The 10,497-nt window shown below is 39.2% G+C and overlaps 1 protein-coding gene across 1 annotated transcript; it reads right to left on the bottom strand.

Annotated features, from left to right (window-relative positions):
• Positions 1-1,173: 1,173 nt before the first annotated feature.
• LOC139719507 (pancreatic triacylglycerol lipase-like) lies at positions 1,174-9,110 on the bottom strand. Its single transcript, XM_071630925.1, has 5 exons — positions 9,071-9,110; positions 7,603-7,895; positions 5,956-6,184; positions 3,625-3,752; positions 1,174-1,458 (listed from the first exon to the last, which is right to left on the bottom strand). The coding sequence occupies exons 1-5, from the start codon at positions 9,108-9,110 to the stop codon at positions 1,174-1,176; spliced, it is 975 nt and encodes a 324-aa protein (XP_071487026.1).
• Between the last annotated feature and the right edge of the window lie 1,387 nt (positions 9,111-10,497).

The raw sequence follows: 10,497 nt of genomic DNA on the forward strand, positions 1-10,497 counted from the left end.
GGGGGGGGCTTTTTTGTTAAAACAAAAGAAATAAAGGGAAAATGAAAAGGGGTGCGTGTGCACCCCTTTAATCTCTTTTGTCAGCCGATTGTAGTGGCACCAGAAAATTGCGCTGAAGCCTTTTGTTTTGTTTGTTTGTTTGTTTGTTTTTTGCTTGTCAGACGATGAAACCCGGAAGTGGCAACAGAAATACTTTTTGCCCCCCCCCCCCCCCCCCCCGTTACGGAATTCCTGGATCCGCCCCTGGAGTTTGAGTAATGATAATGGCAGGGCTTTCTCTATAACGAGCAGTGCTTAAAATGATGAGGTTACTCTTTGCAGATTAGACCAACCTTATTATCAGAAGTATGGGTAATATATTTCATCGGATATCAAACGTGACATTGTCTACCCTGTAGCAAATCTTTACTAAATCATATGAACACTACGCCCCTGGTGTACTGTCATTATTTGACATCAAATGTCAAAATTGCCCTTAAACTTGGGAACTGTATAATATCATAACACGCTCACGAATGTTTAGGATGTTGTAACTTACGTTTTATTTCTCCAAATTTTATCTATTATTTACTACCCCATGAAATGAGTAATCGCGCAAATGCATCAAGTATTGTGATTGTCTGCGGATGTTACTTTGGTTAATGTTAACTTTTGATAAATTCAAACTACCGATTAAGTTATGTCTAGAGAAAGAAAAAAAATGACAGATGTCGCTAGCTTACTGCATGTACCATTCAATCAGACGACGTTTAGAGCGAAATTACTTTGATTTCGATACAGCGCAATACTTATTGAAACAATAATTGTACCAGGAACTAGAGAATACCTGGTAAATTATCTTCATTAAACAATGGAATTGATGGTTTTGAACAAGAGTGATAAATCATACAAGCTCATTTGCTGCGTTCAGCAAAATTTGACATTTATCGGCAAAGCGGATTTTTGTTTGTTTTCTATATATTTGAATGACACGCAATTAAGTGTAAATCTGATGTTACTTTGTTCTCTTCGATCGTCTTATGTGTATATTCTGCATTCTGTAAAGTAAACTAATACTCCTGTATTATGTGGATGAAGATAGTAACCTGAAGTTAGTGAAGATTGTACATTGTATTATCGTGGAATGTGTCGTTTATGCCTTGTGATCTATCCAGAAAAGTCTAACAGTAGTCCTTACTGGCAGTAAGGGCTGTTGCTGTTAGTCTGCACGTAATATGCCCCAGAGCCCTTGCTCTTGAGAGCACCGTATCCCATCTCGGGGCACGTGCCACAGCTGTTGCAATTTGGGTACGAGTCCCAATCTGAACACTTCTTGGAGGGGGAGAAGTTACAGCTACTGCTGATGCTTTCAGTGAAGTACAGCACAGCCCGGAAGTGATCGCACGCGTCAGTGACTGGTGTTCCCGAACATCCGGGCATATTCTCCCCGCCGTTAGGGTAGAAATCTTGGTGTCCAAGCTGAAAATAGAGAGAGAGAGAAAAAAAAAAACTATTGAAATTCCTTACGATCATATTTTTTTTTTTCGCGACGGACTGCGATGTAATTGAAACAATGTCACTTTCCGAAATACGAAGGAAAATGGTTTGGAAAGAATGGGGAATATGGGAGACTATATTATACTCATGATTTTGCGTATCGATAGTACGTTTATTGTATATTGCTAGATGGCATTACACCGCCTTTACCGTCGTTGTGCAGACAGACAGGGCCTACATGAGTGTTTCGATCGTCGCCCAAAGCACACACAACTGGTTATCACCATCTGCTGGAACGTAATTGGACATTTAAACGCAGTAATGAAATAGGATCCCATTTAAGATAGATTACCAGATTATGATGAATACATGCATTAAATAAATATCTTACAATATACAATGTACGCACAGTTTGCGTGTGTTCATACTGTATTTGTTCGGTTATAATGAAATTTCGTTATAACGAAAGAAAACTGCCGGTCGCGAGCATTCTGATATAACTGGAGTGCACTGTACATAGGGAGGTAATTCAAACTTCGCACGAAATACTATGCAAAATTTGAATGTGAATCCTGCCAAAGAATAACACTGATCGTACAGCGATGTATTTTTTCCCATGACCTGACACATTTCGTGTCTCTCCCGCCGGAGATATACTCAAATACTTACCAAAGTACCACGGTGTTTAGTGAATGAGAAAGGGTGAAACTCTTATTGTCTACTACCGTGGTATTTCGCCAGTTAGAACGGTACCAACAATTTCAGTGGTATGATACTTATTAAAATGTGAATGCACCTTGTCATGAAAGGGACAGAATTTATGGTCATACAGTTTGTCACACTGCATTGCACTCTTTGATCAGAGATCTACAAACAAAATGTCTGCAGGAGCATTATTGGGTGCACGTCATGAGTCAAACACCCACGAGCTCGACACTATAGGCATATAAGGCCCACGGGTCCGACACTCATGACGTCACGGGACTATAATGTTTACGCAGTGTCGGTCTCCAGGGCCTTTGTTTGCCTAGTGTCGAGTTCACGGGCTGTATGACTCGCGGTTGTCGGGCTCGTATGTTGACCCCGACCGGGGGGGGGGGGGGGGGGTATGATGATTCTAATTGTGTTTTTGAAACTAGAAATGCAATCAATTAGACAGCGTTACAATTGCTGTCTACATTTTCTTTTCTTCTTCCTAAAAAACAACGACAAGGGAGTTTAGAATTTGAATCAAGATATCTGTATGAAATCATGTGATCATATTAAGATTGCCCACATCTACTGTGATTTGGTGATGCCAGTGGCAGCAAAACACAGGGTAACATTCATTATAATTGATCAATTTAACTTTAGATAGTCCTATGGTAGTGGATGGATCACAATTTTACTCGAGATTTGCATTAACATGAACAACAATAACTTGAAATATTTCCAGCAGTATGATAGAATCCTATAAGCGTCTCGGTAGAGAACATTGAACACTAGACACAGCTTTTGCATTTTAACAATTGAAATTCAACGATCAGGTGCGAAATGTGGGAGGAGATTTTTCAATGAAAAATAACAAAAGATATGTTTTTAGCTATACATATGCTAAATCTAGATTTGAATGTTCAAAAACTGGGGGCGTAGGCATATTCTAAATATATATATATATATATATATATATATATATATATATATAATGGTTTATTGAAAAAAAATGCCGTCTTATCATGACAACGCAATGCCCGACAGTGACAAAAATTCCTCTCGCACATCACGTTCATATTATTGCGGATAACTATGTATGACAACTTTAAAATCAGTCACTCGAAAATTGGAAATAGAATAACCGAAGGTGTAAGGCAAATTTATGTTCTACATTTTGCAGGCAGAATGTATGATCACAACCAGAGGCGGATCCAGGAATTCCGTAAAACGGAGGCGCCTTTACAAAATTAAAGTGGGCGCACGCCCCCTTCCCCATTTTTTCTTTTTATTTCTTTTGTTAAAAAAAAATAATAAAATCAAGGCTAGGGAGCGCCAGTGCCGTATACGGCACTGGGGAGCGCGCGCCCAGGGCGCCCCCTCTGGATCCGTCCCTGACAATGGAGACAACCCCTTATTGCCGTCGTCGTGTGTAATCTGACAAGTCATGTGATTTACCTGATCAAGAAGTCCCGCCCCAGTTAACTCTCCATCACTGTGGATGACGTCAACAAAGGTAGCGTCTGACTTACTTATCTTGCAGTAATTTTCACATCCGGTGAACTCTGGTCCAGCAGGATCGAGACCTAACAAGAGTTGACACAGTCAGTGACAGTCATTGCAACACTCTTTTTTTCTCAAATCACATTCAAATCATTAAAATTATCACAAAGTAGGCCTTATAGATGAAAAGTTATGTCAGTTATAAATAATGCACACGTTAGAGGGCGTTAGTGGAGATGCAACGCATTCGAGGGCATTTACAATGGTGAAACATAATAAGAATACCTGTGAGTGAGCTGCATCTCCACTAACGTCACCACTTTAAACCTGTGCATTATTTGATTTTTATAAGATGGGTTCAAGAATGTAGCCAATTGGAAGCGCTGAAATGAGTCACGTGTGCGTGCATTAATTTCTTACTAACATGCACGCCGTGCAAAAAAGCGTAAAGTCACTGACGTCACAATGTTTACACTAGCAGTGCACGCTCAATCAGTTGTTACAAGTGCGTCGCGCGCTACTATACGCGCTGTCAATCCTGTAAACAACTTCTAGTTCGTGCTGCCAGCCGGCCTTTCTTGTGCATAACATGTGGCGTACGTACGTACAGTACTTATATGTGCGGGATTTCCGAGTCGAGTGGGACGTGCGTAAATGTTTGGGACGAACATCTTCGGACATCTTACTTTTGAGCGAGTGCTACATGTAGCTGACTGGTATTGACCCACAAAGGTACGTGAAAAATGCTGTTAGTTTTCGACGAATTTTATAAAACAAATGATGCACAGGATTATTTCGTGGCGTTAGTGAAGGTGCGGCGCACCTTTTTTCATTCATTCATTCATTTTTTATTTCATTTCCGGCCAAACCATATAATATGACATTGCATATACACAAAGTCAGTACAAAGTAACTTTTACATGTCCAAATGAAATTTAAATACACGTCATTTGTTTACATGAAACAAAAAACATATTTTGGTAGAAGAAGTACAAGGACAAAATGTGACTGAATCATAACAAAGAAAAGGTCGGAAATGGAGGGGACTGCTAAAAAGCCAAGCTTGTAGAATGCAGTCACCTTCACTAACGCACTCTATCCTGTGCATCATTTGTATAACAAAATGGTTCTGTGAACTATTTTTCATTCACCTTTTTGGGTAAATACTAGTTAGCCACAATATAGGACGTGCTTAGTGAAAAGGCCGAGATGTCTGAAGAAAAATTAATGATCCGAACACAATGGTACTGAACACGAACTTGATTACGGTAATAGGTGATGATTGAGCGCGCCTTGTAACTGACGCAACTGTGCGCATTGCTACAGAATGCAGTTGTGACGTCATTGAGCGTGATTTCGGTAAGGTACGGTCACGCGCGTATTATTTTCTTAGCGGTCATCAGTACGGGGTGAATGGTAAAAACTTATGCTCGCTAGCCATGTTTGGCATTATAAAATTAATAGGGGACTGAACTTGGGCATAATAGATAGGTGATTGACTTTTACGTGGGTGTCTCTTTTCCAAAAAGCAATTATTTTGAATGAATACTTCCATTACTGTATTCACATTTGTTGTAATTACCTTGCAAGTTTCGTTTTCTTTGAATCAGTATCGATAACAAAAATGAGAAATTGGAAATGAAATTTCATTTGAATTTTGAATTTAAATAAAACACTGGCTACGTGCTTGCTTTCAGCCAATCATGTGATTAGGGTCCATAACCAGTGCCGGCGCAGCCGTAGGGGCACTTTTTGTGCACCATACAAATGAATGCATAAGGTGTCATCACTTTGGGCCCCCACACTTTCTTTCAACCCGGAAGTACGTAAGTGGCACTAACATAGAAATAGATAGAGATCTTGAAGTATGGCGGCGGTAAGGTTATGTGTTTTCTCTGAAGATCTTTTTTTTTTTTTTTTTTTTTTTGCTTGTTAGCTCATGAAACCCGGAAGTGGGCCCCCACACTTTTGAAAACACTGCGCCGCGGCCCTGATAACCATTTTATGATTGGTCACATAATAATTGCCTCCTTTACTATGATAGTATCTCTTTGATAAGTATGCATATTATTCTGTACAGTCAACCTCCCCTACGTAGACTTCCCACATGCCGATAATTAGTTTTGTCCATGAAGAATTCTACCCCGGACAGATTTAAACATGTATTGATTTCATTGTGTAAGTCGAAATTTACGTAAGCTGAAAGATTTTCTCCCATCCCTTTGCGTTCGACTGGTCGACGGAAATGAGTTTCAATCCTTTGACTGTGCATGCATTCACACCTACCTGTGATTCTTCCCACGTTGGAGCGCGCCTTCCCAGCATAGCCAGCCGTGTGTGCCCCCAGACTGTGGCCAATGATATGCATGCTGCCATACGAGGCACCAGTTACTGACTTGAGCTTTTCCATCATCTTGGCAATGTCTTTGCCGACCACTCGGGTGTTGGCACGACTCTGGGCGTAGTTGGCTCGGCTTGCCCCTTCCTCCCAGTCTACCAGGATGACGTTGACACTCTGTAAGCGAAACAACCGATCATAATTGATAGATTATGTTAGTCCTAGTTTCCTTACTTACGACAAAATTGTCCTGGGTAGAAAGAAAGTAAAATCGCGAAATCTACAGACTTTGACATTTCTCCGAGTTAGGGTCCCGAAAACGGAAAAAAAAGTCAGGACAAAGGGAGCAATGATAATTAACATACAGTTATGAGACAAATCACCCGTTTTTAATAGCCTATTGTTCACCAATACACCAATTATTCTTTAATAACAAATGGAAGGCCATTAATCCATTAATTTATCATTCAGTAGATTTGAGGAACAGATCTTTGTCCGTCAATTTTTCTACTTTGAATTGAAACAAGTTCTAGCCATTTTATGGATTAATAGACTCCGAGACGACGCTAATACTTTGAAGTAAAAATCGGAAAAAACCCTTCATCTTGCAAAATATGAAAGCCGAAACCTTTTATTCGTGATTCAGTAAATATGAGAACAGCTGACATCAATTGTTGTAAGGTATACATAGAATGTACTGGCAATATTTGTTTGACATCCCTGAAGACTTCAAATGAGAAATTGTTTGAAAGTTTGATTTTAAAGGAGTGAAATGTAATAAGATTAGGCAATTTCATTTCAAAGTGATATGTAACATTTTACCTTTTTAAAATAAATCTATGTCGCTGGAAATTAGAATTTCATACTGAATGCACATTTTGTAAAGAAAGAGAAACCTTTATTCATATTATGTTATCACACTGTAATTGTGTCAAAGAGTTTTGGAAAAGATAAAAGAAGTAGTACATATTCTGTTTAAACATAAGATAATAATTGATGATAAATTGTCTTATTTTGGTTAATATACAGTTTGCAAGAACCAACATATCTGCTAACTAATCTTGTTCTAGTATACAATTGACACAGTTTAAATATGTCATATAATATAAAAGCAATTCAATTTAACAAACAATATATAAAGATTCATTCAGAAATTGATTTTGCCATTATGTAATATACATTATCATTATGAAAATGCAGAAGGTTTATCAGATTTAACAGGGAGACATCTCCGGTAATCAAAATGTATTGATGTATAATGCAACCTTCGTTGTAACAATAGGTAAAGATGAAAGCGTTTGAATCGAATTAGCTTGTGGTATATGATATAGCAATGAATAAAGTACTTCTGTATGGGGAAAAAAGATAATAGCCAATTCGTTTGATTTTTAAAGCTTTTTATGTTTTTTTGTTTGCTTGTTTGTTCTTTCACGGGACGAAGTCAACTATTTTTGATGTATTCATGCATTCATCTTTCCACTGACTTTTCATTTTAATAGATATTGCTAATTAAGTAGGTGTTTACAATACTGGCATGATATGGGCTGCCTAGCCAATATTTGCGAACGGAGGAAACATCCATAACGAAGGTCTACCTTTCCAAGGAACGCATTTTTCATGTTCATGACCCAGCTTGAGGTGTAGACGTCAGTCCAGCCGTGGATGATAAACTTGGTGTCTCGGTTGGCATTGAAGTTTGATCCAGAGATGGAGGAAGAGGAGGTTCGGGAAAGCGTTTGCTTGTTGTTCCAGTTACTGGTCGTGTAGAGATAGTAGCGGATCACGATGGCTGAAGGACTTTCTGGCTTGTCATGATGACAGTTTGAAGTTCCACTCCCGTAGGTGAAGGTTCCCAGATCGCCGTAAGTCACAGAGTCAGCAAGACCTCCTGGACAATGATAATACCAACAATTCGTTATCTACTGTTATCACACATCTCACGGTACGTACATCAGATTGTCTGATTGCAGATTCAGATTTGTTAAGTCATCTCACAGGGGTGAAATATAGCCGAGTTAATAAAAACCTAATTCGCATCATTCATTATGATATTCTGAGTTTATACCAAAGAGTTGAAGTAATCTCTTTTTATTTGTTCTTCAGTTGTTAGATATTTTTAACACTGGATACACAAGAAGACACCTCTTTTATCTCGCACCCCGCCGGTCAATTTGAACAAAATAATGTTTATTCAATTGCGCGAAAAAAAAAGTCGGCTTCCAGAACCAAAAGAGCAGAACAAGTCTCCAGATTTTTTTTTCTCTTTTTGGACGGAAAAATGGAATTGCAATGAATGTACGGCATACGAATAATATAGAAAGAAATCTCCTATTACACAATTTTAACAGAAGAGAATAAAATTTTGTTTGTCTTATTTGTTATAAGCCCCTGTACTATATGTCACTCTCACCGCGAGTTGGCTTTTTTTTTTTCAGACAGGGAAGGGCCGGGTAAATCGTCCGATCTGGACACGGTACGATGTTAGTACGCTCTAAGAACGTCCTCCTCCCCCCCCCCCCCCCACTACTACAGTTTTGCCTATCGATCTTTTATCATGTTAGTTGATCCTGCTTTAGCAGACAACGGCGAAAAAAAAGACGTGGGTAAATAAGTGTGGGAAAGCGTAGGAACAGCGTAGCTGAAGAGGAATCAGCGTCATTAGAGCGGGAACGGAGCGTACTGAAAGCGTTGTACGAGAGTGGAGAACGTAGTGAGAGCCTACTTAAAGCGGGAGGGTCGTGTTGTGACCAGGGAAGAGCGGAGCAGCAGCGGGACCACACCGGTGTCTACTTTACTTCCCGTCCTTGTGCCTATGTCAGTACGCTCAGAAAGACCTTATTACGCTGTCACTCCGTTGTCCCTGCTTGCATTACGATTTAACTGGGGGAAATTTTGATCGAGAAGATCGGCAAAAAATCTTGGAAATGTGAAGAAATGCCAACCCTATTCTTCAAATGCTGCTGCTGCTCAACCGATCCCTGCACGCTTTTGCCGCCCTTCGCCTGCCCTGCCAGACCGTGACAGTGGTACGGGGCTCTTTGCTGGAATCGGAACTACACTCACCGTGGAAGAGCGCGCAAAGCAGAAGACCGATGGTGATCATCTTCTCTTGAGTCGTCGACGAAATCGTCCAAAAGATGTGAGTGAAAGCCTGCACACCAGGGTTATGACAGTCTTGTAACCAAGATGCCCTTCTTTATAGGATTGTTTGTTGAGCACTGTGCTACCTTGCTGACTACTCTTGAATCGACAAGGGATGGCGTGCTCTGAATTTATTAATCATTAAACAAATGACAATCACCTACTAACGGAGGGTGACCTTGAAATTTATCGATAGTAGGCCTACTCGTAGCGCTTAGTAACAGACTGGCTTTGTGGTTTTACAGTTTTCGTGTTTTTTTTTCCTATTGTGTTGGAATAACAGAAGAGAAGTACGGTAGTGAACATTCATGTGAAATACTTTTTTTTTTTTGTAAAACTAAACAGGAATCATGATATCTATACAGAAATATCCATATACTTTATGTATAATTTAGACAACGCTAATAAGAAGAATTTACCTAAAACTCGTGTACACATCTTCAACTCTATTAATTTCTTGAAGTCATACGCTTATCGGTGTAGGGGGAAAGCAAACACAACCTAACATTGTTAATCGTTCGATTTTGCATCAAAATGCATATTTCATGACCTTATGATTATTGAAATTAATTGTCAAGCTTAGCTTATCTGGATCCACATATAAATTTTTAATGCAATTTTGTCTTTTTTTTTTTTGCATTGTGGAAGATGGATGGCTGATTTTAGCATACAGATAAAATTGATCACGTTTAAATATGTCTCTGTATTTCCCCCTGAAGCTTTCTGCAAGTGATGCTAAAGTAATTCACTGTTTCAAGAGAAGCAAATCATATACACGGTAGTGTACACATGCAGGCGTAGAATTTTGTTAGGTCCATTATTCATTCTTTCGGGGGAGGGGGGGGGGGGTGGGATAATATCACTGGCGCTTCTGTGTATGCCTCTACTGAGATATCATGATATTAAAGTGTACGAATGCAATCAGGTACAGCGGTCAATGTTTTGTTATATTTCTTCATTTCATAGAGACCGTTTTGGATCTATTGGTTCCGATGTTGATTCTATCTTTTTTTTACTCATCGATTGGGGAAATATTTGAATAATCTAACCAAGAAAACTCTGAACAGGTAACTCTTTTCGCGAACAATAAACTATCTTAATCTATCTTTCATCTCGAACAGACAAGCGTTAGAAAACCTCCGTCCTCTGTCTAAACATTGAACGTGTATACGAAGAATTTTACCGAAAACGGTTATTTTGATTATCAAGTTTAGACTTTTACATAATGATCAATACTCCATATTTTCTATTCATTCGTATTAGATTTCACATCACATCTGGATGAAGAGGACGATTACTGTCATCACCCACAAGAAATAAGTTTAAAGGTAAAATAGTGATAATGGCAA

Source organism: Diadema antillarum, unplaced genomic scaffold (assembly GCF_040938485.1).
Source record: "Diadema antillarum isolate AM-2024a unplaced genomic scaffold, OU_Dant_1.0 scf00000111, whole genome shotgun sequence".
Taxonomy (NCBI): domain Eukaryota; kingdom Metazoa; phylum Echinodermata; class Echinoidea; order Diadematoida; family Diadematidae; genus Diadema; species Diadema antillarum.